The sequence below is a fragment of the Panulirus ornatus genome, chromosome 43, assembly GCF_036320965.1.
Source record: "Panulirus ornatus isolate Po-2019 chromosome 43, ASM3632096v1, whole genome shotgun sequence".
Taxonomy (NCBI): domain Eukaryota; kingdom Metazoa; phylum Arthropoda; class Malacostraca; order Decapoda; family Palinuridae; genus Panulirus; species Panulirus ornatus.
In genome coordinates, this window is record NC_092266.1 from 7,667,400 (window position 1) to 7,688,236 (window position 20,837).

At 43.6% G+C, this 20,837-nt stretch overlaps 1 protein-coding gene across 2 annotated transcripts in view; it reads left to right on the plus strand.

The window, feature by feature from the left end:
* Positions 1-20,298, plus strand: part of LOC139762571 (uncharacterized) — a 442,924-nt gene extending 422,626 nt beyond the window's left edge. The window contains exons 5-8 of one of the 2 annotated variants that reach the window (XM_071687600.1): positions 15,206-15,327; positions 15,791-15,943; positions 17,253-17,344; positions 19,202-20,298. In XM_071687600.1, coding sequence (XP_071543701.1) covers positions 15,206-15,327; positions 15,791-15,943; positions 17,253-17,344; positions 19,202-19,907 — 1,073 coding nt within the window. In that variant the 3' untranslated portion in view covers positions 19,908-20,298. Of the gene's footprint in view, positions 1-15,205; positions 15,340-15,790; positions 15,944-17,252; positions 17,345-19,201 lie in introns of both variants that reach the window. The other variant, XM_071687599.1, reaches the window with a different exon arrangement.
* Positions 20,299-20,837: the final 539 nt, after the last annotated feature.

Consider the following 20,837-nt stretch of genomic DNA (forward strand, 5'->3'; position numbering starts at 1 on the left):
ATACATCGCTGTATTAGGAGTGACTATCATATCTATACATCGCTGTATTAGGAGTGACTCTCATACTTACACATCGCTGTATTAGGAGTGACTATCATACATCGCTGTATTAGGAGTGACTATCATGTCTATACATCGTTGTATTAGGAGTGACTATCATACATCGCTGTATTAGGAGTGACTAACAGGTCTATACATCGTTGTATGAGGAGTGGCTATCATACATCGCTGTATTAGGAGTGACTATCATATCTATACATCGTTGTATTAGGAGTGACTATCATACATCGCTGTATTAGGAGTGACTATCATATCTATACATCGTTGTATTAGGAGTGACTATCATACATCGTTGTATTAGGAGTGACTATCATATCTATACATCGTTGTATTAGGAGTGACTCTTATACATCGTTGTATTAGGAGTGACTATCATACATCGCTGTATTAGGAGTGACTCTCATATCTATACATCGTTGTATTAGGAGTGACTCTGATACATCGTTGTATTAGGAGTGACTATCATACATCGCTGTATTAGGAGTGACTATCATGTCTATACATCGTTGTATGAGGAGTGACTATCATACATCGCTGTATTAGGAGTGACTCTCATATCTATACATCGTTGTATGAGGAGTGACTATCATACATCGTTGTATTAGGAGTGACTCTCATACTTATACATCGCTGTATTAGGAGTGACTATCATACATCGCTGTATTAGGAGTGACTATCATACATCGTTGTATTAGGAGTGACTATCATATCTATACATCGTTGTATTAGGAGTGACTATCATACATCGCTGTATTAGGAGTGACTATCATATCTATACATCGTTGTATTAGGAGTGACTATCATACATCGCTGTATTAGGAGTGACTCTCATATCTATACATCGCTGTATTAGGAGTGACTCTCATATCTATACATCGTTGTATTAGGAGTGACTATCATACATCGTTGTATTAGGAGTGACTATCATATCTATACATCGTTGTATTAGGAGTGACTATCATACATCGTTGTATTTATTAGGAGTGACTATCATACATCGTTGTATTAGGAGTGACTATCATATCTATACATCGTTGTATTAGGAGTGACTATCATACATCGCTGTATTTGGAGTGACTATCATATCTATACATCGTTGTATTAGGAGTGACTATCATACATCGCTGTATTAGGAGTGACTCTCATACATCGTTGTATTAGGAGTGACTCTCATACATCGTTGTATTAGGAGTGACTCTCATACATCGTTGTATTAGTAGTGACTCTCATATTCATACATCGTTGTATTAGGAGTGACTCTCATACATCGTTGTATTAAGAGTGACTCTCATACATCGTTGTATTAGGAGTGACTCTCATATCTATACATCGTTGTATTAGGAGTGACTCTCATACATCGCTGTATTAGGAGTGACTCTCATATCTATACATCGTTGTATTAGGAGTGACTCTCATACATCGCTGTATTAGGAGTGACTCTCATATCTATACATCGTTGTATTAGGAGTGACTCTCATACATCGCTGTATTAGGAGTGACTCTCATATCTATACATCGTTGTATTAGGAGTGACTCTCATACATCGCTGTATTAGGAGTGACTCTCATATCTATACATCGTTGTATTAGGAGTGACTCTCATACATCGCTGTATTAGGAGTGACTCTCATACTTATACATCGTTGTATAAGTCATATCTTTAGCTTTAATATCTAACTTACTTTTTGTTTCAACTTTTCTGATGTATTATACTTTAGAATTAGAGAAATAAACTTAATTTTTATATCAAAATCTCTAATACATAGAACCATATTTCGTGGATATTGTTTATCAATAACTAATAATACTTAAACTTATAATACTTGGAAAATCTAATAATACTTAAACTTATAATACTTGGAAAATCTAATAATACTTAAACTTATAATACTTGGAAAATCTAATTATACTTAAACTTATAATACTTGGAAAATCTAATTATACTTAAACTTATAATACTTGGAAAATCTAATTATACTTAAACTTATAATACTTGGAAAATCTAATAATACTTAAACTTATAATACTTGGAAAATCTAATAATACTTAAACTTATAATACTTGGAAAATCTAATTATACTTAAACTTATAATACTTGGAAAATCTAATAATACTTAAACTTATAATACTTGGAAAATCTAATAATACTTAAACTTATAATACTTGGAAAATCTAATTATACTTAAACTTATAATACTTGGAAAATCTAATAATACTTAAACTTATAATACTTGGAAAATCTAATAATACTTAAACTTATAATACTTGGAAAATCTAATAATACTTAAACTTATAATACTTGGAAAATCTAATAATACTTAAACTTATAATACTTGGAAAATCTAATTATACTTAAACTTATAATACTTTGAAAATCTAATTATACTTAAACTTATAATACTTGGAAAATCTAATAATACTTAAACTTATAATACTTGGAAAATCTAATTATACTTAAACTTATAATACTTGGAAAATCTAATAATACTTAAACTTATAATACTTGGAAAATCTAATTATACTTAAACTTATAATACTTGGAAAATCTAATTATACTTAAACTTATAATACTTGGAAAATCTAATTATACTTAAACTTATAATACTTGGAAAATCTAATTATACTTAAACTTATAATACTTAGAAAATCTAATAATACTTAAACTTATAATACTTGGAAAATCTAATTATACTTAAACTTATAATACTTGGAAAATCTAATTATACTTAAACGTATAATACTTGGAAAATCTAATTATACTTAAACTTATAATACTTGGAAAATCTAATTATACTTAAACTTATAATACTTGGAAAATCTAATTATACTTAAACTTATAATACTTGGAAAATCTAATTATACTTAAACTTATAATACTTGGAAAATCTAATTATACTTAAACTTATAATACTTAGAAAATCTAATAATACTTAAACTTATAATACTTGGAAAATCTGGCCACAAGTGAGCAAAAAGTAGATGTACACAGAACTTTAACTTGTGAACTTTGATCCTAAAACAATGTAGATAATTTATATGATAAAGGATAATTGTATTGACCACAGTGAAGACATGATTAATTTAGGAAAAAGATTAAATATAATTGTGAATATAGATAACTAAAATATTCTTACTAATTATGGTTTTGTGTTATGATGTGTGTGAAAATTAGCATCCAATTGGGGCGGGGGCAACCACTCATCCACTCACTCAGGGATGTCACCTCTCTCATCCACACACTCAGGGATGTCACCTCTCTCATCCACACACTCAGGGATGTCACCTCTCATCCACACACTCAGGGATGTCACCTCTCATCCACACACGCAGGGATGTCACCTCTCATCCACACATTCAGGGATGTCACCTCTCATCCACACACTCAGGGACGTCACCTCTCATCCACACACTCAGGGATGTCACCTCTCATCCACACACTCAGGGACGTCACCTCTCTCATCCACACATTCAGGGATGTCACCTCTCATCCACACACTCAGGGATGTCACCTCTCATCCACACACTCAGGGGCGTCACCTCTCATCCACACACCCAGGGGCGTCACCACTCATCCACACACTCAGGGATGTCACCTCTCATCCACACACTCAGGGATGTCACCTCTCTCATCCACACACTCAGGGACGTCACCTCTCTCATCCACACACTCAGGGATGTCACCCCTATTCCACACAATCAGGGATGTCACCTCTCATCCACACACTCAGGGACGTCACCTCTCATCCACACACTCAGGGATGTCACCTCTCATCCACACACTCAGGGATGTCACCTTTCTCATCCACACACTCAGGGACGTCACCTCTTTCATCCACACACTCAGGGATGTCACCTCTCATCCACACACTCAGGGATGTCACCTCTCATCCACACACTCAGGGATGTCACCTCTCTCATCCACACACTCAGGGATGTCACCTCTCTCATCCACACACTCAGGGATGTCACCTCTCATCCACACACTCAGGGATGTCACCTCTCTCATCCACACATTCAGGGATGTCGCCTCTCTCATCCACACACTCAGGGACGTCACCTCTCATCCACACACTCAGGGATGTCACCTCTCTCATCCACACACTCAGGGATGTCGCCTCTCTCATCCACACATTCAGGGATGTCACCTCTCTCATCCACACACTCAGGGACGTCACCTCTCATCCACACACTCAGGGATGTCACCTCTCTCATCCACACACTCAGGGATGTCACCTCTCTCATCCACACACTCAGGGATGTCACCTCTCTCATCCACACACTCAGGGATGTCACCTCTCTCATCCACACACTCAGGGATGTCACCTCTCTCATCCACACACTCAGGGATGTCACCTCTCTCATCCACACACTCAGGGACGTCACCTCTCTCATCCACACACTCAGGGATGTCACCTCTCATCCACACACTCAGGGATGTCACCTCTCTCATCCACACACTCAGGGACGTCCCCTCTCTCATCCACACACTCAGGAAGGGGCGTCATACACATTATCTATCATGCACACACACAGCTGGGGACGTCATGTACATTCATGGAGTGAAGAACTTTTATTCAAAACGTACAAGAGTTATGCACGAACCACACGGGTGTACATCATCCACCTCCACCGGCCTCATGTCAATGTGGGAGAGACTCATGTCATCTCCACCACATCAACCTTCCTCCCTCCCTCCAACAATGAACTATATATATCTGGGATTGTCTCTCTCTCTCTCTCTCTCTCTCTCTCTCTCTCTCTCTCTCTCTCTCTCTCTCTCTCTCTCTCTCTCTCTCTCTCTCTCTCTCTATCTTATTCGCAGTCGGTCTCCGGCATTGTGTCACGAGACATTGTGTCACGAGACATTGTGTCACGAGACATTGTGTCGCGAGACATTGTGTCACGAGACATTGTGTCGCGAGACGTGTCACGAGACATTGTGTCGCGAGATATTGTGTCACGAGACATTGTGTCGCGACATTGTGTCACGAGACATTGTGTCGCGAGACATCGTGTCACGAGACATTGTGCCGCGAGACATTGTGTCACGAGACATTGTGTTACGAGACATTGTGTCGCGAGACATTGAGTCGCGAGACATTGAGTCGCGAGACATTGTGTCACGAGACATTGTGTCGCGAGACATTGTGTCGCGAGACATTGTGTCACGAGACATTGTGTCGCGAGACATTGTGTCACGAGACATTGTGTCACGAGTCATTGTGTCGCGAGACATTGTGTCACGAGACATTGTGTCACGAGACATTGTGTTACGAAACATTGTGTTACGAGACATTGTGTCACGAGACATTGTGTCACGAGACATTGTGTCACGAGACATTGTGTCACGAAACATTGTGTTACGAGACATTGTGTCACGAGACATTGTGTCACGAGACATTGTGTTACGAGACATTGTGTCACGAGACCTTGTGTTACGAGACATTGTGTTACGAGACATTGTGTCACGAGACATTGTGTCACGAGACATTGTGTTACGAGACATTGTGTTACGAGACATTGTGTCACGAGACATTGTGTTACGAGACATTGTGTTACGAGACATTGTGTCACGAGACATTATTATAACTTCGACTGTTCCTCGTTTCCTTTGTGTGTGTGTGTGTGTGTGTGTGTGTAGTTTATCAGCTTCAAAAAGCTGATTACATCCCACGTATTCCCTGCGTGTCGTAGAAGGCGACTAAAAGGGGAGGGAGCGGGGGGCTGGAAATCCTCCCCTCTCTCTTTTTTTTTTTTTTAATTTTCCAAAAGAAGGAACAGAGGGGGCCAGGTGAGGATATTCCAAAAAAGGCCCAGTCCTCTGTTCTTAACGCTACCTCGCTATCGCGGGAAATGGCGAATAGTATGAAAAAAAAAAAAAAATATATATATATATATATATATATATATATATATATATATATATATATATATATATATATATATATATATATATATATATATATATATATATATATATATATATATGACACATCACCTTGTGCATAGAACATGCAATCTAAGGTGGATGTAGGGAGAAGGTGGGAGGCAAAAACAACATATTGCACACATGTTGATGAATATGTGAGAAAAATATGGATCGGTAGCCTTGAGTAGTAATAAAGGAGGCGAGGAGGGAGACGAGGAGGGCCTGGGTCCTACAAGGAGAAGGGAAAGAAGAGGAAGTGAAAAAGAGGAGGAGGAAGAGAAGGATGAGATTGTAATTACGAGAGAGAGAGAGAGAGAGAGAGAGAGAGAGAGAGAGAGAGAGAGAGAGAGAGAGAGAGAGAGAGAGAGAGAGGGAAGGTGTTTGTGGTGAGAAGGTGTGGGGAGGGAAGGAGGAGGCAGGTGTGTGTGTGTGTGTGTGTGTGTGTGTGTGTGTGTGTGTGTTTATATGTGTGTGTGTGTGTGTGTGTGTGTGTGTGTGTGTGTGTTAACACCATCATAATCTCTCTAAATACAGTTGTTAACACTGCTAAGTTATCTCTAACTACCGCTCTTAGGTATAATCTCTGACTACCGTTGTTAACACTACCATGATCTTTCCAGCTACCGTTGTTAACACTGCTAGTCTCTTCACCTACCGTTGTTAACACTGCTATAGTCTCCTCACCTACCGTTGTTAACACTGCTATAGTCTCCTCACCTACCGTTGTTAACACTGCTATAGTCTCCTCACCTACCGTTCTTAACACTGCTATAGTCTCCTCACCTACCGTTCTTAACACTGCTATAGTCTCTTCACCTACCGTTGTTAACACTGCTATAGTCTCTTCACCTACCGTTGTTAACACTGCTATAGTCTCCTCACCTACCGTTGTTAACACTGCTATAGTCTCCTCACCTACCGTTGTTAACACTGCTATAGTCTCTTCACCTGCCGTTGTTAACACTGCTATAGTCTCTTCACCTACCGTTGTTAACACTGCTATAGTCTCTTCACCTACCGTTGTTAACACTGCTATAGTCTCTTCACCTACCGTTGTTAACACTGCTATAGTCTCTTCACCTACCGTTCTTAACACTGCTATAGTCTCTTCACCTACCGTTCTTAACACTGCTATAGTCTCTTCACCTACCGTTCTTAACACTGCTATAGTCTCTTCACCTACCGTTGTTAACACTGCTATAGTCTCTTCACCTACCGTTGTTAACACTGTTATAATCTTTCCAACTACCGTTGTTAACACTACTATAGTCTCTTCACCTACCGTTGTTAACACTGCTATAATCTTTCCAACTATTGTTGTTAACACTGCTATAGTCTCTTCACCTACCGTTGTTAACACTGCTATAGTCTCTTCACCTACCGTTGTTAACACTGCTATAGTCTCTTCACCTACCGTTGTTAACACTGCTATAGTCTCTTCACCTACCGTTGTTAACACTGCTATAGTCTCTTCACCTACCGTTCTTAACACTGCTATAGTCCCTTCACCTACCGTTGTTAACACTGCTATAGTCTCTTCACCTACCGTTCTTAACACTGCTATAGTCTCTTCACCTACCGTTGTTAACACTGCTATAGTCTCTTCACCTACCGTTGTTAACACTGCTATAGTCTCTTCACCTACCGTTGTTAACACTGCTATAGTCTCTTCACCTACCGTTGTTAACTGCTATAGTCTCTTCACCTACCGTTGTTAACACTGCTATAGTCTCTTCACCTACCGTTGTTAACACTGCTATGGTCTCTTCACCTACCGTTGTTAACACTGCTATAGTCTCTTCACCTACCGTTGTTAACACTGCTATAGTCTCTTCACCTACCGTTGTTAACACTGCTATAGTCTCTTCACCTACCTTTGTTAACACTGCTATAGTCTCTTCACCTACCGTTGTTAACACTGTTATAATCTTTCCAACTACCGTTGTTAACACTGCTATAGTCTCTTCACCTACCGTTAACACTGCTATAATCTTTCCAGCTATCGTTGTTAACACTGCTATAGTCTCTTCACCTGCCGTTGTTAACACTGCTATAGTCTCTTCACCCACCCTTTTTAACACTTTCTATAGTCTCCTTTACCTACCCTTGGGTTTAAAATGGGGTTTTAGTCTCCCACGTATCAAGTCTTGCGCTTGCCGTCCACCTCCATGCTGAGGGACCGACACTTTTCCCCCCGTGTCTCTGTCATGATGTTGGTCGCCTGTCGCAAGCCAGTCTCCGCCACCAGAACTAAATCATCGGCAAACCGATACTATCTGGTCGCCGAATCCAACACCCAACGCCCGATACTTTAACCCTTGCGACTCCGTCGTCAATCACAAGGTTAAAAAGAATGGGCGATGAGGAGCCACCCTGCTGGACCCCACGCGTCATGTTTATCCTTCCCGACATCTCGTCGCTGCCTTCGATGTGTGTGAAGGCTCGGTCATACGTCCACATGACATACACCTTGACGGGGGCTGGAATGCCCTTCCGCGACATGGCCCGCTCGATAGTGTTATGATTAACACTATCGAATGCTCTGGCCATGTCGAGGAATGCCAGGTGCACACCGTGGGGGCGTGTGCCCGCCGCGCACGACCGACGATCGCATCCAAGATCGTGAGGTTCTCAAGACATCCATCCACTGGGACGAATGCCTTTTGAGCTCCATCGATCGTATGAAGTAGTCGGACGACGGCACCAGAGATGGGAATTGGTCTGTAGTCCTTGGGTTCGGTTGGGTTGGGTACCTTGGGTACGAGCACCCGTTCTATTAGCCTTGACTGCTGGCTCAAGCAACGCAGACGTGGCTGGCCGCAGAGGACCCGCGGAGGGACGGACTTCAAGAGACGCGTCTACCATTCCGTTAGGTTCGGTGGCGGATGTCTTGGTGGCGTTGAGGTGGTGTACTACCTCACCCATGGTTAATAACCTCTGCTAGTTACTCACATGGTTGATCATAGTTAGTAATGACACGTCTGTCTGGCTCAGATGGTCGAGAGAAGAGACCTTCCCAAAAGGGGTAAGAGGGTTTGCGACCCAGTCGAAGTTGGGGGTACCTCCCAATCGCCTTCCAAAATCTGTCTAGCGATCAAAGACTAATTCTTTTCGCAAAGTCTCTGAACTTTACGGTATTTTGTTCCCTGCGAAGACGACTTTCCACGCAAAGGATCATCCTCAGTCCGGCGTGCGCTGCCAGGGTTCGCTGGCTGTGTTGTTCCGTCTTCACCACGACTCCGGTGGCGTAAGACGCGACACAGAGAAGTTTATCAGCTGCCTGGCGTGTTCTGTGGCTACCTTGATCGTGGCGTGTCTGTCACCCTGAGACAAATGGCTCAGGGCAACATTTCAGACCACCGCGCCCCACGATGAACTTATAGGGCCCGCCAGGCCCGAGTGTGGCAGTCGCCACCACGAAGGACTCGCCCTAGGACAAATAACTTCAGTGGTTGCGACTTCAAGCCCTGGCTCCATTGATTGGCCATCCAGCACAGGTCCATCAACACCTGAGAGTTGCAAGTCGTCCAGCTCCAAAAGGGAGGATCCAGGACTCGAGCACAGCGGCAGCCTTCATCTCCTGACTGCTGTCCTCAGCTTCCTACGGGCGGTAGGACTGTACGAATCCTATCGGAGCGTTCACCCTCGTCGCGGGTTTTCGTTCCGTGGTAGTCGCTACGCGCAGCCAATCCTCCCGGTCTAGCGTGCCGAAAACAGCCAAGCGGGAGCGGCAAATGGTCGTTCTCCCACCTGCCCACATTATGGGATCACCTTCGCCGGCGTTCGGGATCGAAGGATCCACGAAAGGCAGACGCATGCCAACTCTGCGTCAGGAGCTGGCGACGCGACGCGTCAGGTCTTGGACCAGTGTAGAAGGCGAAGATGACAGCTGGTCCTTCATAAGTTGCTGACCTGGACCTGAACCAGAGGTTGTTGACCTGGACCTGAACCAGCGGGTGTTGACCTGGACCTGAACCAGCGGTTGCTGACCTGGACCTGAACCAGCAGCGGTTGCAAGCAAACGTTCATTGCAGGACCGTCGAAGCGTTCAAACGCCTTCGAAGAAAGAGCGTCGGATACGACCAGAGTTCAAGAGTTGACCTTGGACGTCAACCACCTTCACCCAGGGAGACGATGGTGAGGTGACTGGCTGTGTGCGTCGGAGCGACGTGTCCCGGGAACGGCAGGAAGTAACACGCGCAGTGGCGCCCACCGAGGAGGCACCACGCGCAAGTAGTCGCGTGCGTGAGGAGGAGGAGGAGGAGGAGGAGGAGGAGGAGGGGAGCATACCACTCCTGGTCGTGCAGCCCAGCCCAACTCGCGGCGTGGCGCCACGGAGGAGGCACCACGCGCACGTAGGCGCGTGCGTGATGAGGGAGGGCTGGAGGAGGAGGAGAAGGAGAGGAGGAGGAGGAGCGTCCCACTCCTGGTCGTGCAGCCCAGCGCGCCCACACACACACGCTCCGCGTGGGTTCCATAACCCGCTGCGTCCTACGTTGTGGAGACTCAGTTATCTTAACACACTCGGGTCTGGCCCCCCCCCCCCACAACTCCATCGTATGGGGGGGAGGTCTTCATTCCCTCCAACTACCGTTGTTAAAACTGCTATAATCTCTCCAACTACCGTTGTTAACACTGATATAATCCTTCCAACTACTGTTGTTAACACTGCTATAATCTCTCCAACTACCGTTGTTAACACTGCTATGATCTCTCCAACTACTGTTGTTAACACTGCTATGATCTCTCCAACTACTGTTGTTAACACTGCTATAATCTCTCCAACTACCGTCGTTAACACTGCTATAATCCTTCCAACTACTGTTGTTAACACTGCTATAATCTCTCCAACTACCGTTGTTAACACTGCTATGATCTCTCCAACTACTGTTGTTAACACTGCTATAATCTCTCCAACTACTGTTGTTAACACTGCTATAATCTCTCCAACTACCGTCGTTAACACTGCTATAATCCTTCCAACTACTGTTGTTAACACTGCTATAATCTCTCCAACTACCGTTGTTAACACTGCTATGATCTCTCCAACCACTGTTGTTAACACTGCTATGATCTCTCCAACTACTGTTGTTAACACTGCTATAATCTATCCAACTACCGTTGTTAACACTGCTATAATCTCTCCAACTACCGTTGTTAACACTGCTATAATCCTTCCAACTACTGTTGTTAACACTGCTATAATCTCTCCAACTACTGTTGTTAACACTGCTATAATCTCTCCAACTACCGTTGTTAACACTGCTATGATCTCTCCAACTACTGTTGTTAACACTGCTATAATCTCTCCAACTACCGTTGTTAACACTGCTATGATCTCTCCAACTACTGTTGTTAACACTGCTATAATCTCTCCAACTACAGTTGTTAACATTGTTATAACCTATACACCTACCGTTGTTAACACTGCTATGATCTCTTCAACTACTGTTGTTAACACTGCTATAATCTCTCCAACTACCGTTGTTAATACTGCTATAATCTCTCTAACTACCGTTGTTAACACTGCTATGATCTCTCCAACTACTGTTGTTAACACTGCTATGATCTCTCCAACTACTGTTGTTAACACTGCTATAATCTCTCCAACTACTGTTGTTAACACTGCTATAATCCTTCCAACTACTGTTGTTAACACTGCTATAATCCTTCCAACTACTGTTGTTAACACTGCTATAATCTATCCAACTACCGCTGTTAACACTGCTATAATCTCTCCAAATACCGTTGTCAACACTGCTATAATCTCTCCAACTATCGTTGTTAACACTGCTATAATCTATCCAACTACCGTTGTTAACACTGCTATAATCTCTCCAACTACCGTTGTTAACACTGCTATAATCTCTCCAAATACCGTTGTTAACACTGCTATAATCTATCCAACTACCGTTGTTAACACTGCTATAATCCTTCCAACTACTGTTATTAACACTGCTATAATCCTTCCAACTACTGTTGTTAATACTGCTATAATCTATCCAACTACCGCTGTTAACACTGCCATAATCTCTCCAAATACCGTTGTTAACACTGCTATAATCTATCCAACTATCGTTGTTAACACTGCTATAATCTCTCCAACTACCGTTGTTAACACTGCTATAATCTATCCAACTACCGTTGTTAACACTGCTATAATCTCTCCAAATACCGTTGTTAACACTGCTATAATCTATCCAACTACTGTTGTTAACACTGCTATAATCCTTCCAACTACCGTTGTTAACACTGCTATAATCTCTCCAAATACCATTGTTAACACTGCTATAATCTATCCAACTACTGTTGTTAACACTGTTATAATCTATCCAACTACCGTTGTTAACACTGCTATAATCTATCCAACTACCGTTGTTAAAACTGCTATAATCTCTCCAACTACTGTTGTTAACACTGCTATAATCTATCCAACTACCGTTGTTAACACTGCTATAATATCTCCAAATACCGTTGTTAACACTGCTATAATCTATCCAACTACTGTTGTTAACATTGCTACAATCCTTCCAACTACCGTTGTTAACACTGCTATAATCTCTCCAAATACCGTTGTTAACACTGCTATAATCTATCCAACTACTGTTGTTAACACTGCTATAATCTCTCCAAATACCGTTGTTAACACTGCTATAATCTATCCAACTACTGTTGTTAACACTGCTATAATCCTTCCAACTACCGTTGTTAACGCTGCTATAATCTCTCCAAATACCGTTGTTAACACTGCTATAATCTATCCAACTACTGTTGTTAACACTGCTATAATCTATCCAACTACCGTTGTTAACACTGCTATAATCTCTCCAACTACCGTTGTTAACAATGCTATAATTCATCCAACTACCGTTGTTAACAATACTATAATCTATCCAACTACCGTTGTTAACACTGCTATAATCTATCCAACTACTGTTGTTAACAATACTATAGTCTATCCAACTACCGTTGTTAACAATACTATAATCTATCCAACTACCGTTGTTAACACTGCTATAATCTATCCAACTACTGTTGTTAACACTGCTTTAATCTATCCAACTACTGTTGTTAACACTGCTGTAATCTCTCCAACTACTGTTGTTAACACTACTATAATCTATCCAACTACTGTTGTTAACACTGCTATAATCTATCCAACTACTGTTGTTAACACTGCTATAATCTCTCCAACTACTGTTGTTAACACTGCTATAATCTCTCCAACTACTGTTGTTAACACTGCTATAATCTCTCCAACTACTGTTGTTAACACTGCTATAATCTCTCCAACTACTGTTGTTAACACTGCTATAATCTCTTCAACTACTGTTGTTAACACTGCTATAATCTCTCCAACTATCGTTGTTAACACTGCTATAATCTATCCAACTACTGTTGTTAACTCTGCTATAATCTCTCCAACTATCGTTGTTAACACTGCTATAATCTCTCCAACTACTGTTGTTAACACTGCTATAATCTCTCCAACTACTGTTGTTAACACTGCTATAATATATCCAACTACCGTTGTTAACACTGCTATAATCTCTCCAACTACCGTTGTTAACACTGCTATAATCTATCCAACTACCGTTGTTAACACTGCTATAATCTATCCAACTACTGTTGTTAACACTGCTATAATCTCTCCATCTACTGTTGTTAACACTGCTATAATCTCTCCAACTACCGTTGTTAACACTGCTATAATCTATCCAACTACCGTTGTTAACACTGCTATAATCTCTCCAACTACCGTTGTTAACATTGCTATAATTCATCCAACTACCGTTGTTAACACTGCTATAATCTCTCCAAATACCGTTGTTAACACTACTATAATTTATCCAACTACTATTGTTAACACTGCTATAATTTGTCCAACTACCGTTGTTAACACTGCTATAATCTATCCAACTACCGTTGTTAACACTGGTATAAAATATCCAACTACCGTCGTTAACATTGCTATCATACATCCAACTACCGTTGTTAACACTGCTATTATACATCCAACTACCGTTGTTAACACTGTTATTATACATCCAACTACTGTTGTTAACATTGTTATAACCTATACAACTACCGTTGCTAACAGTGCTGAAATAGATACAACTACCGTTGTTAACACAGGTACAATCTCTCCAACTACCTATGTTAACATTGCTATAATTCGTCCAACTACCATTGTTAACACTGCTATAATATCTCCAACTACCGTTGTTAACAATGCTATAATCTATCCAGCTACCATTGTTAACATTGTTATAACCTATACAGCTACCGTTGTTAACACTGCTATAATTCATGCAACAACCGTTGTTAACACTGCTATGATCTCTCCAACTACCGTTGTTAACACTGCTATAATTCATCCAACTACCGTTGTTAACACTGCTATAATATCTCCAACTACCGTCGTTAACACTGCTATAATTCATCCAACTACCGTTGTTAACACTGCTATAATCTCTTTAACTACCCTTGTTAACACTGTTATGATATCTCCAACTACCGTTGTTAACACTGCTATAATCTCTTTAACTACCGTTGTTAACACTGTTATGATATCTCCAACTAACGTTGTTAACACTGTTATTAATATCATGTAAGGTTCATCAGAATTCCTGGGATAAAGAAGTCATCTTGACCACGCCCACGACCATCCCAGTCCTGCTCTTGTTATCATTTCATGTTAGATCTGCTTCATGTAATAGGAGACACATTAACTGTTAGAGGAGAAAGTCCCACTGTTTGCTCTTACTTAATCTGTAGTTAAGATAAGAATTCAAATGAAGCCACTTGTGGTGCTGTAAAGATCGACTGAAGACCTGGAAGGACCTGGGAGGACCTGGAAGGACCTGGAAGGACCTGGGAGGACGTGGGAGGACGTGGGAGGACCTGGGAGGGCCTGGGAGGAACTGGGAGGACCTGGGAGGATCTGGGAGGAACTGGGAGGAACTAGGAGGACCTGGGAGGACCTGGGAGGGCCTGGGAGGACCTGGGAGGACCTGGGAGGAACTGGGAGGGCCTTCTGCAGGTGGTGGGGTTTTGTGGTTGCTGCGCAGCCGGTAACTGTTCTCAGTGCTCTGTCGTGTGTGGGTCGCGCCTTTGTCGCCCTTGCTCTGGAGAGGAAGGCTGGCTCAGGGGTGAGGGCGTGTGTGTGTGTGTGTGTGTGTGTGATGGAAGGCATGAGGTGTTCCTCCACTTGCAGGACTGTCCAACGTGAGCAGCGCCAGCAGCAGCAGCGGAGGGTCATACCGGAGTGAGGGTCGGGTCAAGCTGGGCCGGCCTGTGGCAGTATACACCGCCAAGCGTCTCCCTCCAGGGAAGAAGGTAAGAAACAGGGTAAGTACAGCGTAGTATCCGCCCACTGGATCTCTCTGTCTATCTACCTATCTATCAGTCTATCTGTCTATCTGTCTATTTATCTATCGATCGATCGATCGATCTTTAGTGAATGCCGTATCAACAAACCCGAGCGACTGTTCCGGGTACGGAGCCGAGGCTACGCGTCCGGGACCGGATCTTTAGCCGGTACGTTACGGTCTCGTAACCATGACCTCAGCCAATGAATCGAGTCACTGAGGAGAAGGACAGGTGAGTATAACTGGTGAGTATTTACGATGAGTAACATCTTGAGTGAGTGAACACACAGACTCAGTCCATGATCCACTTTAACAACCTCTGAACACTTTCCTAACATGGCATCTTCCTCCCGCTTTAAGCGACTGGATCACCTGTGCTACGAGTCTTCCTCGTTACCATTAGCTTGCACTGACGCTACTCTCTACGACAGGTCTCAAGCAAGAGCGGTGCCCGGAGCAAGGAGCCGCTCCAGCCAGGTCCTCCACAGATTAGAATTGACGAATACCATGAACCTCCCTGTCGCCACCCACCCAACTCCCGTCCACCTCGGGTTCACATACGAGAGAACAAAGTGGCGCCTCAGGTGAATAGAGGAAGCTTGTGAGGCCGCTCATCCACTCCAGCAGACACACACTAACGTCATCTTTATGTTTACATACTTCATGCATGTAGACTGAACTTGTGTTTTCTTACAGGAAATTCAAATCTAATTATTAATCTTAATTGATGATGGACTCTAAATACTCAATACTTGATACAATGTGTCAAATAGATTCACTTGGTATATTCACTTCCTGCATTCAGTATATTAGGTTGTATTTAAGACACCTCAGTATATCTTAATAATAACCAGATTGCTCCATGTATACGTAGAGACATTCTCCCATATTCCAACTCTTTGGTCAACCCAGAACAACGTACAGAAATGGTCGTAAACCCTCAGCTCTGAACATCCTATATTCATTGTAACGATTGATATGTCAGACTAAGCTAATTCTCCCTTTAACTGTATTTGAGACGAGCTTTCCATTGTGGTCATGTCCAGAATGTCTGAGAAAAGAACTGTTGCCCCAGAAAGCACAAAAGCAATACAGACTTAATGATACACCGTAAGTCGATGTTTAACTTCACCTTCACAACTGCTGCATGGCTGGTTGGTTGATGTACACTCGTAGACGCAGCCAAGTGCATTATTATTATTCATCATCTCTCTCTCCCCTAGCGGTAGTGTCCGCTGTAGATGACGTCCCCAGGTGTATTCTGCTAAATACAGTAGTGTAGGTTGTAGCTGTATGACCAGACAGTCGGGGGTAAGGCACACCAACTGCAGTATTCATGAATGAGTGATTCGTTTACCCTGACTTCTATCGTCTCACTTGCATACACTCACTCGGGTCAGTCCAGAAACACGCCCTGGGCACCAGTCCAAGTTCAATAATACAGGAGGGATCTGTACATACCACCACCACCACCACCATAATGTGCCTCGATCAGTCTTATTGATGATTGCTACACCACCACAGTGTGCCTCGATCAGTCTTGTTAATGACTGCTACAGATGGTGATCATGGGAAGGGGGATCTCCTAGTCAATTCTGTATGCATTATTTAGCTGCCTGTAGCAAGAACCATACCAGCCGGTGTCGCCAGCCCTGCTCTCGCTCGCGTGTCTTAACATCGTAGTTCCAGTGTGGTGGGTTAGCTGTGAGAGCAGCAGTTGTGTAGCCGGGTCCGCTTGCATGACTAGGCCTGAGTGTAGCTTGGGCCACTCCCATAATGATGATGCCTTCAGTTGATCGGATTTGTGTACATTCAATGCATGGGATTGCGTCTATTATACTTAATGCATTAACTCTTGTGTGTTGTGCTTTCTAAGTGAGGTTGTGGTTACAGGAGGCCTTGGGGAGACTGCCAACCATAAAGGAATACACAGAATTCATCAACGAAAAAGAATTGGAAGAGAAATCATCTTCTACTAGAATAAGGTACATAACAAAGCCAACCTTCCCCCACTTCAAACACTTAGTGCCCAGTTTATTGTCAACATTAGAAAAGGCCACTTTATTTTCAGATGACAGGCCAAGCATTTTTCCTTTTTGACGATCACTTACACTAATGTTTTATTCAAGACATTTACTTATTAAATGATACAATTATGGTTAACATACAAGTTACGGGTACTCCAGAACTCATTATATATTTGAACAGTTTTACATTAAAGTTTGCTCGCTTCCTCAACAACTCTCCTTGTGGCCTACGCAGGGCTTTGTAAGAAAATGGAAGGCGAGGGGGAGAGTGAGAGGGGTAACTGCAGCAAATCGTATCACCATCTGGGTTGTGGAGAACTCTTGACACAACTAAAGAGTTAAGTGATTGGTTGGGGGCAACTGAATGTTCAGTGTTGGAAGATAATCACCTCTACAGTACTATACCTCTGTGACAACTGTCATTAATACTGCTTGTGTGCGCTCAACTTAACAGGCTAATGGTTGTCGTGTTCACACACCTCTGTAGGTAACACATTGATGCACAGTATATTTCAGTGTTTATTCAATCCTGTGACACACTTTCCAGGAGACAAGTGCCATTTCACTTGACAGCTTAATCCAGACTTAGCTAGCAGTGATACACGAAGGGTTCCTCCTGTGGTTAGAAGCTCTCTATAAAGGGACATTCTGCAGCTCTCACAAGCAACGATTTTATCACAGATCTTTGTTAACGACCATGAACTGCTCATTTGAAATTGTTAGCCACCGCGCGCGGCGCCCAAGAGGCGTGCAACTTCCGTGGGCGTTGGTCATCAATTGAAGACGAGGACAGGCCAAACCCGTACATCATCAATTGATGACCATAGCCTTACTGTCCACTATGTATTTTTTAAGTTCTTGATGATGACTTCATTGGTTTTGAGACATGAGACCTCCGGTGTGAGGTGAGCAGTTGGACCCAGTCACGCCCTCAGGAGGAGCCAGAGAGCAACACACATATATATATATATAGAACAGCAGCATGTCGCGCAAGGAGGCGCTGCAGAATTCTCCTCCATCTTGCTCCAACTTTCAATGAGAACCTCAGATCTGTGGCATGCGCATGACATTATTCTGAACCATTTACCATCACTACTACTACTACTACTGCCACTACCACTACCTACTACTACCTACCACTATGACCAATACCACTCACAGCATGACTTCGGCCTCCAAAACCAGTTCCCCCTCTCCCCCTTCCATACTCATTGCCGTTTTCCTAAAAGCCACCGTAGACCCTGTCACTCTTTAAGAAATGCACTTTTTTTTTTATATATTCATATAAATAACTGGACTTCCATTGTGTTGTTTTCATTGTGATCATGTTTTAAAAAGTTGAGATTCTCTTGCACATATATATACATAAGGCCATTATCATTGTGTTGATCTTGAGACTTTGATGTGTTCTTGTATCTGTGTCAGAACAGTGTTATGTCAGCGCTTCTCGACAGTCATCATGATACAGTCAGTTCTAACTTCACTATGAGCCATGTTTAACTGTTAAATGCCGGTTAAATTAAGGTGAACATTACCACGAAAACTTCCCTCTATACCATTGGAGGTTAACATCTGTGTCGTGAGCACAAGACGTAACGCTTGTGAAAAGCCATTAATAACGTAGTCGACATGACGCCATGATCGTATAACGTATGTGTGTGTTAACGTAACGTATGTGTTAACGAACCTAGACACAAGTTTACGTTTTGTGCCCAGGACAGCAGTGAGGGCGGGTTGGGTTGGGTGTGGGTGCACACACGCTTGCCACCTGGTGTCGTGACATGACTACTACTAACACTACCTTCCTCACCTCAGGTGTGCCCAAAAACTTGTGAGCCAAATCGAGCACCACCATGGCGTGCTGCCCCGAGCGGTTCACAGCCCCACAGGATCTTCTTCATCACCTTCCCCATCTCCGGCCAGGTCTCCTACCGCCATGGCCGTGGCCACAGCGGCAACGGCGGCAGCGGCTGCTGCTGGAGGTAGTGGCGCTTCGCTGAATACCCTACACGCCCGAGCCATGTCCAGGTCCCCGTCGACGTCGCCCTCGGGTACGTCCAGCACCAGGAGCACCCCGGATAAGAAGAACTTTAGCGGTATGGGTCGGCGTGAGTCGTCCACCTCCACGACCTCTCTCAAAAGTAACCTCTCCCGAGCCAGCACCTCCTCCGTCAGAAGCAGTGCCTCCACGCACAGCAGCGCCTCCTACAAGAGTGCCTCCTCCGTCAAGAGCACCTCCTCCTCCGTCAAGAGCGGAATGTCAAGCAAGAGCTCGGCTTCGACCAGAAGCACCGCGTCGACCAAGAGCAACGCGTCGGCCAAGAGCACCAACACTGTCAAGTCGGCCAAGTTGACCGGCTCGAAGAAGAAGGACCACGAAGGCAAAGGTGTCAGAAGAAAGGAAGTCAATGATAAGAAATCGGAGAACACAGATAAGCGAGTCAAGTCCAGCAAGGGCGAGAGTAAGATGAAGGCGCTCAAGAAGAGGTTCGAGGGCAAGGAGTACCAGAGACTGCAATAACCAGGTTCTGGTCGCAGAGACTGACCTGGACATTGCAATAACCAGGTTCTGGTCGCAGAGACTGACCTGGATACTGCAATAACCAGGTTCTGGTCGCAGAGACTGACCTGGACACTGCAATAACCAGGCTCTGGTCGCAGAGACTGACCTGGACACTGCAATAACCAGGTTCTGGTCGCAGAGACTGACCTGGACATTGCAATAACCAGGTTCTGATCGCAGAGACTGACCTGGAGACTGCAATAACCAGGTTCTGGTCGCAGAGACTGACCTGGACACTGCAATAATAAGGTTCTGGTCGCAGAGACTGACCTGGACACTGCAATAACCAGGTTCTAGTCGCAGAGACTGACCTGGATACTGCAATAACCAGGTTCTGGTCGCAGAGACTGACCTGGACGCTGCAATAATCAGGTTCTGGTCGCAGAGACTGACCTGGACACTGCAAGATCCAGGTTCTGGTCGCAGAGACTGACCTGGACACTGCAATAACCAGGTTTTGGTCGCAGAGACTGACCTGGATACTGCAATAGCCAGGTTCTGGTCGCAGAGACTGGCCTGGACACTGCAATAACCAGGTTCTGGTCGCAGAGACTAACCTGGAGACTGCAATGACCAGGTTCTGGTCGCAGAGACTGACCTGGACACTGCAACAACAGGTTCTGGTCGCAGAGACTGACCTGGATACTGCAATAACCAGGTTCTGGTCGCAGAGAATGACCTGGACACTGCAATAACCAGGTTCTGGTCGCAGAGACTGACCTGGACACTGCAATAACCAGGTTCTGGTCGCAGAGACTGACCTGGACACTGCAATAACCAGGTTCTGGTCGCAGAGACTGACCTGGACGCTGCAATGACCAGGTTCTGGTCGCAGAGACTGACCTGGACATTGCAATAACCAGGTTCTGGTCGCAGAGACTGACCTGG